An 11,723-nucleotide genomic window follows, 5' to 3' on the forward strand; every position below is an offset into this window, starting at 1 on the left:
TGTTCCCCTCAGAATTCCCTTGTAGCTTCCTGCCTGGCATGCTGGCTATATTGAAAGACATTTCTACTCGCCTAGCCAAGGTGTCTACTTCTATTTTGTATTCTGCTTCTGTCCCATTCTAGACTTGAGCTTTTCATAAAAGTACCTCGTAAAAGAATTCTGGGTATAAAGGCTAGATGAAGTCAGATGACGTCGGCTGTCAGCAAATTAACTAAATTTTACCAGATTTTACAGAAATATGCATGAAAGAGACTTGCAGGTGAGCCCTGAAGAATTAATGGAATTCTGTTAAAATCAACACAGAATTAACATTGCAAAGGTGACTTATTGATGCCTAGGTGTATGAAAGAGGTGAAGCCTGAAGCAAACATATCAAGACAGCTGACAGTTTATGCTCTTTATTTTAAAGCAGATGGATGACCACCATTTATAAAATACAGCAAAATAAACAGTTTCAGTCAGATGCAAAAAAGTGCTGTCTCTTCAAACAACAGACTGGCTTGGTGTTGATATGCCATCATAATCATCTGAGTAGTGCTGATACTGGTCAGTAAGAAGAGGCTGGTGCAACTCATCCTTATTTTTCTTGACACGTACGATACATGCAGCAGCAGCAAAGATAATTGCAACAAGAACCAGTGCAGTCACTATTGCGATAGTTATCATCTCTGTGACACGGAGAGCCCGACCTATGGGAAGGAAAGCAAAAGGGAAAGTTATTAAAAGTAAATATCAAGTGTATAGATAAACATCAGAGGGACAGAGCAAAGCTCAGTATCTGTCATATTCAATGAGATGTGAAGTAGAACTAGTTTAAATTTTGGTTCGTAATATTTGTTCCAAAATCTGAGAAAATTTCAGTCTCTCTTGTTACACTGTAAAAACACTCCTGTACCTTTCTTCTGCTACCTGGTTTGTGGGAGATTTGTATTCTCTGCAGTGATTTAATGGAGGCATATTATAGAGGAACAATGACCTTCTGCAAGGTTTAGATCCAAATGAGAACTTCTCCAAAAATTGAAGTGGATAGTGGGAGCTTCATGCGGGAACTATCTATCATCAGTAGCTATTTAAGCTGTACTAAATCCCAAACACAACTGATTTGGAAGGCCAGGCAAGAAAAGAGAAAAAGACTTTTACAAAGGCATCAAATATTGTTTGTGAAATTTGAACCAACTTTGTTACATGACGCATAAACTTAAAGGGAGAAAGACATGATGAGAAAAAAGAGGAAGCATCTAGGCTGGACAGTTTACCTGGCCACTCGACTTCGTAGCTGTATCCCAGGTTTTCTGGTGCAGTAACAAACATTTCATCATTGGTAACTGGAGGCCAGAAAGGCACCATATTGTACTGGCGGTTATGTCCAATAGGGGCATTCTCCAGTGGATATGTTGAGATATCTAAATTTGAAAGTCAAATCACACTTCTGTAAATAAAACCAAAATAATTTGCACTACTGCAGTTTTTCCCAGCAGTGACTCAGGGTTTTGAGCACCTCAATTTTTTTGTTCCTAACCTAAGTTAATCTAGAATGATTGGTTTTCCAGTGTGACAGATCCAGAATGTAGGGCTCTGCTCTGTCCAAACCCAGGACCACTAATGATATCTCTGGTTTTTAACAGAAACCACCAGTAAATTGTAAAACTTTCTGCCTGTGTTGGGCTTTTCATTTCTTCTCACATGGAAAAGGAGAAATATGTATATATGGGGGACTTGGAAAACCTTTTTGTTACAATCTGACTTTGTCTGATTGTAACAGTGATGAGCTCTCTCATGCAGTTCAGGAGGGCAGCTGATATGGACTCCAGTGGAATTTTTTTGCAATGTTATGATAAATTAGGAGAAAGTCAGCTGAAGGAAAAAAAAAAAAAGACAAAAAAAAAGGCATCTGGTAAGATGATGCAAAAGCTTGTGATATGTCATAGGTCATGTAAGTACCACAAGGGATACAATTTCTCTCTGATAGTTGATGTGGGAAAAATATGTGAGGCGGGTTGTGGAAGCTGCACAAAGAAGTCTCAGTTGTGCAACAGCAGCTGCCTTCTGTAGAAGAAGGAAGAGGTGGCTGGATTATCCTAAGAGGAATACAGTTGCTGCTTTGTGCAGACTAATGCACAGACATTAGGATTACACAGAATTCTCCCTCCCCAGTTCACTGATGCCAATCTCCTTCCTTCTTTATTTCTTTTTTTCTTCCTTCTTTGCAGTTCCTTCCTTCTGTCCTTCCTTCCTCCTTCTCCTTCACTTCTGCCCTTATTCCTTTTCTCTCTTCTTTTTGGAGTTAAAGAAGCAAGGGCAGCAACAGTGACCGTCCTTTGAAAGGATATGGAAATGGTTATGGAATGCTGGTGGTAAATCACAAAGGTGGTCAAAATGAATTGTAAGGGTGTGCATGGCATCTGATCTTGTTTGAAGAGAAAAAACATAGATATTTAGTTCACACAACAACGGAATGTCCATGAAGTACTTGAACCTTCCATGGTTACACTATCTTTGCTCTACGGAGATGATGTATTTGCACATTTTGTTTTCTTGAATTGTGCATGGTGTCTCTGGCCAAGTCCCTTGACAGACAATGATTTGAAAATGGATGTCAGTGGGATGGGGAAGGGAGCTTGCCTGTTATTACTCTGTCTTTGTTAACAATACAAGCTGTTAAAACTCCAGTCCTCTCTCCTAAGCATAGGGGCATCTTGCTGTCCCACAAGAAGCAGCTGAGCTCCTGTGACGACAAAGACTGACAACCACCCATCTTGCCTCTGTCCATGAATACATCTTACCTGCAGAATACCTTCTCAGCCACTCATCAAAAACAGCATCTGTAAATGTGTGCAGGAGGACAAAAATGGGATCATTTGGTGACAAATGTGTTTGCCCTCCTGTCCCATTCAAAAATAGATGAGCCAAGTTGTGAAGACTTCGAACTGCTGGGTCGTATTTCCCTGAAGGATCACTGTACCCTGAATATGCAAACAAAGAAGAACACAAAAAATCCCAGTGAACATTTTGTTTGGAAGCTGCAGTCCCAGCTGGATACGTTTTTCTCTGAAAGGCTGTCATGTTGTGTTGACTTGTTTAACATAAATGACTAGCTAATTCGGTACCTGCCGGCATTTGAGAAATTTCCCTAGCATACATAATTTTCAGATTAAAATAGCCTTTACAAAAGAATGCTGAGAATGTGGAGTACAAGGCTGCTGGGATCTAATTAAAAAATGGCCCAAATAAACCACATCATAGCATGAAAATAAAGGTATATATTTGTGACCTACATATCTTTCAGCATAATGGAAATAGTTACGTGTGTTTTCTAACTGCTGACTTAAGTGTGTATATTTTGCCATCTATCCTAATGAGCCAGCTGTTATGTTTCCACACATCATTTCCATGCTTACTGCGAACACATCTCAGAAAGCTTCACATGCTCTTTTTTTTTTCAGTGAAGATACCCCATGTAACTCTGTTAGTGCCCAACACCTCGTAACCTCCATGTCAGATGTCAGGATCTGAAGCAACATGAAAACTTCTCCTGTTTTCAAGCTTTGTCCAAACTCTCCAGAGAGGGGTCCATACAGCTAATTGGCTAAAGCCATGTTTAGATACCTAGATACTGATAGCCCATTTGTCAGATGTGGTAAGCACCCAAAACTTTCATATATACTTAAAAGGTTGGTACACATTCTTGATTTTGTGCTCCAAGAGAAATAAAATGGAGCAGATCCTCCCTGTTGTAGGAGTCATGCCTCTTTGAAAGAGCCAGAGGATCTACAGGCCTGGCAGGGATCTGGACTGTCACTTGGTAATCTTTTTTCATGAATCCTAGTATTTCCTGTTAAAAACTCTGGATTATTAAAGTGCAGAAGCAGTTGGCAGGATACTGGCTGAAAAGCATGAATCAAATCTTTAGGCTGTTTTTTTTGTTTGGGAGTGTGTGTTCACATGCCAGTGACTGAAAATTTGATTTTAAATGTGTAGAGCTTAGAGAAGAACAGAGTTATATGGTCCAGAGAGAAGGACTAACATGTTTAGCAGGAAGTCCTGTACCCAGACCTCAACTACTACTTCAATACCATTTCATTAAGTTCTACCAAGGCTTACAATTTGTTTTGCTTTCTTTTGTTTGTTTTAATTCAGACAAAAGACTAACTGCTATGAGCAATTGTTTGCTTCGTTTAAGGATGCAGCTGCATCAATCCACAGGCAAGGGCTGTCTGTTTTCAGCAACTTATTACTAGGTTGCAAGGATGTGATTTCAGCTAGTTTCTACTTAGTATGCCAGTGACAGACTTTTGAGGCTTTCATGCATTTAAAGAACTGACATAAGCTATAAAGTAATTTACCCAGAGCTTATTTCCACTTAATACTAAGCTAATAATGCTAAGAACAATGTGTTCTTAGTGTCCAATAGACTGTCTCCAAACTCATACTTCCAACAGGAAAAATGGCAAGCCTACTCCCTTGACTTATTTGTAGTTGTTCCAGGTCCTTTTATTTGCCGTGCTTACCTTCTACTGTGTTACGGAAACTGTCTGTTGAATTGGAATAGAAAGGAGGAGTGTCAAATACACCAACTTCCAAACACTGAGCAACATCCTCGGGCTCTGGGAGACGCTGTACCATAGGTCGTGCAACATTTCCAGCAGGATTTCTTCGGATGGGACCACCTTCAGTGCCTGGGGGTGGAGAGAAGAGAGAAGACAATACTGGTACAAAACAGTAGGCCACAGAATGCATCCTTCTAATGACTGAACCATGGGAAAAAAAAAAATATGCCTTGCAAATGACACTTAAACTGAATGTATGGCCCAGTTCTTCATGTCAGGCAAAGAATCTGAATTTTCATGGGATCCTGTGTGCTGGATCCTTTGCTCCAGGATTTAAAAAACATCTAGAAGCCTCTTTTACTGAATTTTGTGGTTCTGTAAGTGCTTTGGGAAAATTTTCTATAGTTTTTCAATGTGATTTATTGATGAGACTTAGGACAAAAGTTTTGAGGATGTCCTGGTAGAGTATCTGGGAAAAGCACTATAGTTGATTATGTAGGTGACTAACCCAATATTGTGGTTTTTCCCTGTTTTTTCCCCCTATTTCCATGAAGATGCAGAGTTGTGGCTTGAAGGTGATGAATAAACAAGAATCTTGCTGGGTTTTTTTAGCTCTTGTAGCTGAGGTAGATGTGTTGCGATTCAATATTCTTCACATTCAAAACATGCTCCACAGTTAACATGGGGATTTGTTAGATGTTCTCCTTTTATGAGCAGAACGCCGTGAAGGTGATAAGTGGAGTAGTCAGAAGAAAACTTAAGCTTCAGTTAAGAAATGACACTGCCAGATTTAATTATTAATGGCACAGGAGATGAATAGATACTGCATAAGAAGGGAAGTCAAAGCATTTAGCTCTTCCTCTGCCACAAGCTCCTGATCAAATTTTGAAGTGCTTGGTGCCTCAGTGCAAGACAGATAATCAGTATATAGTATCTCAGTGTCTCTGATAAATATCTCAGAAGACTGATGAAACTTGTATCAAGAATATTCAAAAACCACTTTAAGACTTTTTGGCTGGGAAAAACAATTGCAATGTAAATTATTATATTTATTTATTATTAAAAGGATTTTTCTCTCCAAATATTTGCCAGCAGTCATACTTACTGTTACAGATGGTTCCCAGAGTCTCATAGTCTTCTATATTTTCACACAGCACTCGCCACTGAGAGAAGATTGAGTTCTGGCTGATAAGAGAGACATCAAAATTGCTTCTAGCTCCCATCAAGTCATCTGAGCAGATATCACAGGTGTTTTGTCCTGTTGCAAAGTTCCAGTAGGGCAGTCCAAAACTGGGGTCCTGCAGCATGTTCTAAACCACGTAAATATGGTGTTAATACATATGTGCCCTATACAGGTATAATATTTACTACTAGAAGGATGATAAAAAAGTTAAATACATCTTAGTAAGAGTCAGAGTACTGCCTCATGGAGGAGACGAAATCTATGGAAAATCTATGAAATCTATGTAATAGCTTTCTGTAGTTTTTCACATTGATGGCTGTGTTCAACAGAACATATAGTTGGACTATTGAATTGAGTTATGGCTCTCCCTCATTAATAAGACAGTACCTCTTCCATGAAACCATATTGTGAGTAGTAAGAAACAACACTTAATACTGATATCCCATTTTTCCAAATATTTTTAATGGCCTGTGAACAGCAGCAGTGTTTGTAGCACATGGAATAACTAAGCCAACTGTGGAACGACTGAGCAGATGGAAAAGTAAGGAAAAGGGATACTGGCTCTTCAAGTTGTCATTGTTTGGTTCTAGTGTGGGTTGGAGTGTGTCCTGTCTTCCAATATTTATATACCAGGTAGCTTAACTAATGATCAAGATTACTAACATAAATAGGAATATATATTAAATCACCAAGAGCTAGAACTCCTCAAGGCTTCCACATAATGAAATGCCACTGGTGTCAAATGTAAGATTTTGAAGGGAGTTTGTGCCTCAGCCTGATGCAGAGCCATTGAAGCTAGTGGAAACACTTGGAATGATTTCAAAAACTATTTAATCCTGACCTTGAAAACTTAATTCTGTCTTCTTTAAGAAGGATGGTGGTCCATAAAATAATATATTCCTTTTATGGATAGGTCCACGCAAGAAAAGGGAAACAAGAGAATCACTGATTTATGGAAAAGAGTATAACAAAACACTAATTTCTCCAACCAGTTACACTAATTTTACAAATAAAATGTGATTCTGAATCCCCAAGCCATTTCTGTAATACTTTTATTTAGAATTTCTGCTGCTTTGATTAGTCTAACTTAGTAAAAAATCAGAGCCTTGATACTAAAAATAACACTGTCAATAACTTCTGTTGGTCCAATAAAATGCCTTCTATGGATATATCTAGAATTTGTATCTATTTTTTCAGGAGATTTTTATGTAACTTTTAAGTTTTCCATTACTCTGATTGAAATACTATTTTTAACATCTCTGTAACAATGACAGTCTAAAACCCAAATGCACTCTATTAGGTTTGGTATACCTAATGAATTACTGAAATTGAAGCAGAGTTATTTCAATTTATAGACAGAGCTGCTATCATTTTTGCCTATTGGAATGTGGGAAGAAGTTCTTTAACTGTACAAAACATAGCATGAACACATGGCCTAACATTAACATGAACTTTACCTGCATGTCTCTTTCAAGCTGCAGTAGATGGTACCTATGCCACGTGACAAAAGCTGGTCCCTCATGAGAGAAATCAATTCCTCCAAAACTCTGCTGCCCTGCGCCAAGGAAAGTCTTTCTGACAGAATAATAATGAGACCACACAAAGTAGTTATAAATGGAGATATTCTCGAATTGTGGTGTGTTGCCATCTGGTCCAAATATTTCCTCACGTCTTCGTGTGGCAATAACAATGTCAGGATGGATTGTCACCTTGGCTTGGTGTAAGGCATTCACAAAACGCCTCCTTTCTTCTGCACTCAGATCCAAAAGATTCCTCCTGACTGTGAGGGTACAGAGAAAGCAAGTTACCAAAGTAATAGACACTCAAGCCTGATCTCACAGGACTAACTTATTTTGCTCCTAATAATTCTGGGCAAGTCCCTTTTTCTTCAAGCATTCATCCATTTTTTTATTGGGGCAATTCAGAGAATATTGAGCATAAATAGAAAATGTTATTTATTACCAGAAAGGTTGAGCTGAATAGAAATAAAGCCCCAAACCTTGTGGGTTTAGTGCTTTTAGAAGTATTGTTACAGATTACCCTTCCATCCTGTCAGAGAAATGACAGAGAGTTCTTTGTCACACAAACCTTTCAGAACTTCATCCAATATACGTAAGGTTTCCTGTGGTAATACTTTACAAGAAGAGAATACTGTATAGCAATTTATAATAATCAGAAGCTCTACCGCTTGACAATTTAGTGAAGAAGTACATTGTTTATGGTTGAACCATTGTAGGAAAAATGGCAGATTCACTTGTGAATTGTGAATTTCATGCAGTACAACACCTCTCTTTAATGTCATTACCTGCTGTTATTAACAACAGCCATATACTAGTCCTTTTTCGCAGTATATCTCAAAACCATTTAAAAATATAATTTTCCACATATAGACAGTGAAACAAGTAAGAAAATTGGCTTGTTGAAATACCAGTATATCAGCAAGAGGAAAAGAATCCACATCACCTCAGTTCCAGTCCAGCACTCTTTCACCTGGACTGAGATTTCAAGCTAAGTTTAGACTAACACACAGGTAGAAGTCCTTACAGCTATTCTTCAATATGCACTCATTTTCATTATAAAAAATACTGTAAAATATGTAATTGTCCAAATGAGTGATAGACTATGTTGATATGAGAAGCAACAGGTCTTCAGTATGAATCAATATGAAGAATGAAAGTGGATTACGTTTTACTGTATAAAGTTGATTCAGTGGGGAATATTTGGGCTTCATTGGAGTTTATAGAAATATTTTTTATGAAACATGAATTTCATCCATGGGCTCTGTATCCAGAAACATGCTTTTATCTGGACTGATATGCTAGCCCTTGTCACTGAAGGGTTTTTGTTGTTTATTTTAAGTAGCGCACTAAAAATATCCCTCTAATTTTGATTTACATAGGTATCTTAACCTTTTAATTTTTGAAAATATGTACCTGAACCACAATAAAAAATTGGGGCTATTATTAAAGTTAGGCATGAATTTAGAAGATATGAAGGCACCAAACTTCATTTTACAGCTATTTTATGTGGATATGCCAACACTAATCCAATAATTATTTCTAAAGCCTCAGCAGCAGGGTCCAGCTCTATGGATGGACAAAAGAGGTGACCTCCATGTGGAAACTTAGAGCATAATAAGAAGCTAATTTCCACTATTTAAACTCAAGTTGTCATGCATGATAAATCTGATTCGCTTAACATTTTACAGAGTAGTAAAGGATTTACTAAATGAGAAAAATAAAAAGTGCTTTTGTATACCCTAGAAAATCAGCTAAAGCTGCTTTTTGCCTATCTCCAGATTTGCTTTGCTAAGTTTGTGTGTGTTAATATTTATTTCTTGGTTATTTTTCAGAGTTATCATTGTTAATGAGAACAAGCCAGAGCATCAGAGGGTGCAACCTGGCTTAGCAGATTCAATTCATGAGTCATACTTTCTGCTTTCTAGTTTGCTTCTTGGAGCTCAAAGAATTAATAAAATCTTAAAGTCTTTCCCACAGCCCTCAAAAAGTTGTTTTTAAGGAATCTTAGTGTTAAGATTTTGAATTGGTAAGCGATCGTTTGTAAACCCTTGCTGGAACATAGACTCATGTTCATGGAGCGTTTCCTATCTGGTGAAAATAATGGCAATGCTGATTTCTATTTCTGCAAGAGGCACTGCACATTTCTGCTAGAGACCTGTTGTTTCTCATGTCAACAGAATACATCACTCATTTGGGGATTATGACTTTCACAGGATTTCAATAACACCTTAAAACTTTCACTAATAAAGACTGAAATCTTGTTCATTCAGATGGTTTTGGCTTAAGAACAAGGATCTGTCCCCAAGCCTGCTTGTCTTTTTCAGTTTACCTACAATATTCAACATCTTCCCAGTCCCACAAGGATTTTATAACCATTTAAAAAAATTTTAGATCTCTGTTTACTGATGTTCAGGACTAAACTGAAACTGGAGGACTCTCAGAAAGACCCGCAAGTCCCTGTGTTGATTCATCTGAACAGCTCATAGTCATGAGTTAAGGCTTTTAAAGACAATGACAGCAACTAGGTGAGTAAAAATTTACAAGGCCAGGTACATAGTTTAAAAATGTATTAAGGGATTTTTAATCAAAAGAGCTGCTGCCACACTTAAAGTACTCACAAGGTATTAAACATGATATCTAGATAAGTATTATTCCCAGACATACTCAGAAACACACAGACATGTCTATATACATTGTTTCACTCTTAAATAATTCCAAAGAATACAATTTTTTCAGCTTAAATGTTCTATTCTTTAATGGACTTGGTCCTAATCCTGCACTGACTACAGGTTTTGTTTCTTCCTGTTATTGGGTAGTAAATGTAGATGTTTGGTACACAAGCTGAACAACTCATCTATCAGCTGCCTTAATAACCCCTATGGCAATGTAGATTTGCTAAATAAATATAAGGGGCATTTTGTATTGTAAAGAAAAGAAATACGCGAAGTACATTTAGAAGCAGGCACTGCCAACAGGCAATTTTCATGTCATATTTCCCATGCTCTTACCTATATTGATTTGTTGGCTACAGGTAGGTCCACTCCAGCCAGGGCGACATGACCCACAGTTGTAACCAGAGAAGTTGCCATTGCACCGGCAAGTTTGGTTGAAGAAGCGTATGGGCCATTGCTCACGGTCATCCCGCCCATCATGGATATACTGTGGGCCGTGGGGTCGCGAATCGACAGTCACCTGTACACACCGGCCCCTCCCTGTAGACACACCGCACCGGTCAGTACCTGGCCCAAACACAGGGAAATAGTCCGGGCAACACATGCCGCTCCTCAGGGACTCGACAGTAGCACACTGGCGAGGAAACTGAGCTCCAGCTTGGCCAAGCATGCTAAGAAGCGGTGGCAGGGAAAGGAGCAGCAGCATGGGGAGCGGCATGACGGCAGATCCAGCAGAGCCGGCTCCTTCCGAGAGCCAGCTGTTCACACACGCTGACTTCTCTCCCGCGATGGGACACCCAGCTACCTCTACAGAGAGAGAGGGAGAGAGAGAGAAAGATAGAAAGAAGAATAAAAACAAGCGATACAAACCTCCAGGCTACCCTTTCCACCCCAGAAAGTGAGTCTGAACCCTGCACTTTGATACTTTAACTGGAAAAGCAAACAGCTCTGACTACAGACACTAATGTTCTCTAATTATTGGCACAAAAGATAGTAACTTCCTAGAGCTATGTTTGCTCATTGACTTCTAAATGCTTCCCAAATGTTCATTCACACTGTACACCTGCAAGCCAGATTTACTTCACTACCACAACGCGCTAAAACTGGTCTAAGGCACCAGTTTTTTGAACCTTTTGTTTCACCACCCCCCAACCCCCATTTGTGCCTTTCTTTTCTGCATTTAACTAGTGTATCTTGTTCTCTACTCAGCAGTTCCCCTCTGTGTTCCCTTGCTCTTCTCTAATGGCAGCTCCACCAGAAAGTGAAGTTACAACGCTTCATGCGTTGTACCTGTTCCCTCCTTCTGGTACCTTTCCTGTGCTGAGATCCTGTTCTATCTCTGTACGTCCTACAGCTGTGTCTAACCCAAAATAAGCACTGCTAATTTCTCTCCTGGTTCAGTCTGCTTACTAATCCTTCTTCTACCAACACAGTACAGCTTGACCTCACCCTCCTTCTTCTATTAATCCCCTTTCTACTTCAGTGCATTTCCCTGGACTTTAAGTACTTGAACAGCACATGATTTCTTTCATGCTTATCTCCTTGTGATTTTACAAGTTTTAGCAAAGGTCAGAGACAAATACTTGAATTCAAAACAGAACAACTGTGAAGGCTGGTTTTTTTTAATTACTTGCAAAGAAAGGCTCACTTGAAAACAGACAAAGAACACTGGGGAAATTCACATTTAACAGACATTTTTTTAAAAAATAAAATTTTTCAAATGCTATTTTCAAGATCAGGCTGAAGTGAGTGACAAAGATATGTTATTTAGAAAATTAAACACTCCAATCTTAAAGTTACA

The 11,723-nt window shown here is 38.7% G+C and overlaps 1 protein-coding gene across 4 annotated transcripts; it reads right to left on the bottom strand.

The window, feature by feature from the left end:
- Positions 1-393: 393 nt before the first annotated feature.
- TYRP1 (tyrosinase related protein 1) lies at positions 394-11,486 on the bottom strand. 4 transcript variants are annotated; one of them, XM_052778862.1, is made up of 8 exons: positions 11,372-11,486; positions 10,259-10,729; positions 7,188-7,510; positions 5,653-5,857; positions 4,509-4,676; positions 2,784-2,963; positions 1,257-1,403; positions 394-689 (listed from the first exon to the last, which is right to left on the bottom strand). In XM_052778862.1, the coding sequence occupies exons 2-8, from the start codon at positions 10,638-10,640 to the stop codon at positions 484-486; spliced, it is 1,611 nt and encodes a 536-aa protein (XP_052634822.1). In that variant the 5' UTR covers positions 10,641-10,729; positions 11,372-11,486; the 3' UTR covers positions 394-483. The 4 variants fall into 4 exon arrangements, with proteins under 4 accessions (XP_052634822.1, XP_052634823.1, XP_052634824.1 ...); XM_052778863.1 differs by having other exon boundaries at positions 11,213-11,435; XM_052778864.1 differs by having other exon boundaries at positions 11,233-11,398.
- Between the last annotated feature and the right edge of the window lie 237 nt (positions 11,487-11,723).

Source organism: Harpia harpyja, chromosome Z (assembly GCF_026419915.1).
Source record: "Harpia harpyja isolate bHarHar1 chromosome Z, bHarHar1 primary haplotype, whole genome shotgun sequence".
Classification (NCBI taxonomy): domain Eukaryota; kingdom Metazoa; phylum Chordata; class Aves; order Accipitriformes; family Accipitridae; genus Harpia; species Harpia harpyja.

Excerpts from the sequence above, each read along its gene's own strand:
- TYRP1 (XM_052778862.1), bottom strand. The coding sequence starts at position 10,640 with ATGCCGCTCCCCATGCTGCTGCTCCTTTCCCTGCCACCGCTTCTTAGC. Across the intron at positions 5,858-7,187 it reads AGCTTGAAAGAGACATGCAG|AACATGCTGCAGGACCCCAG; the intron begins GTAAAGTTCATG and ends TACGTGGTTTAG. Across the intron at positions 2,964-4,508 it reads TTTCCGTAACACAGTAGAAG|GGTACAGTGATCCTTCAGGG; the intron begins GTAAGCACGGCA and ends TTGCATATTCAG.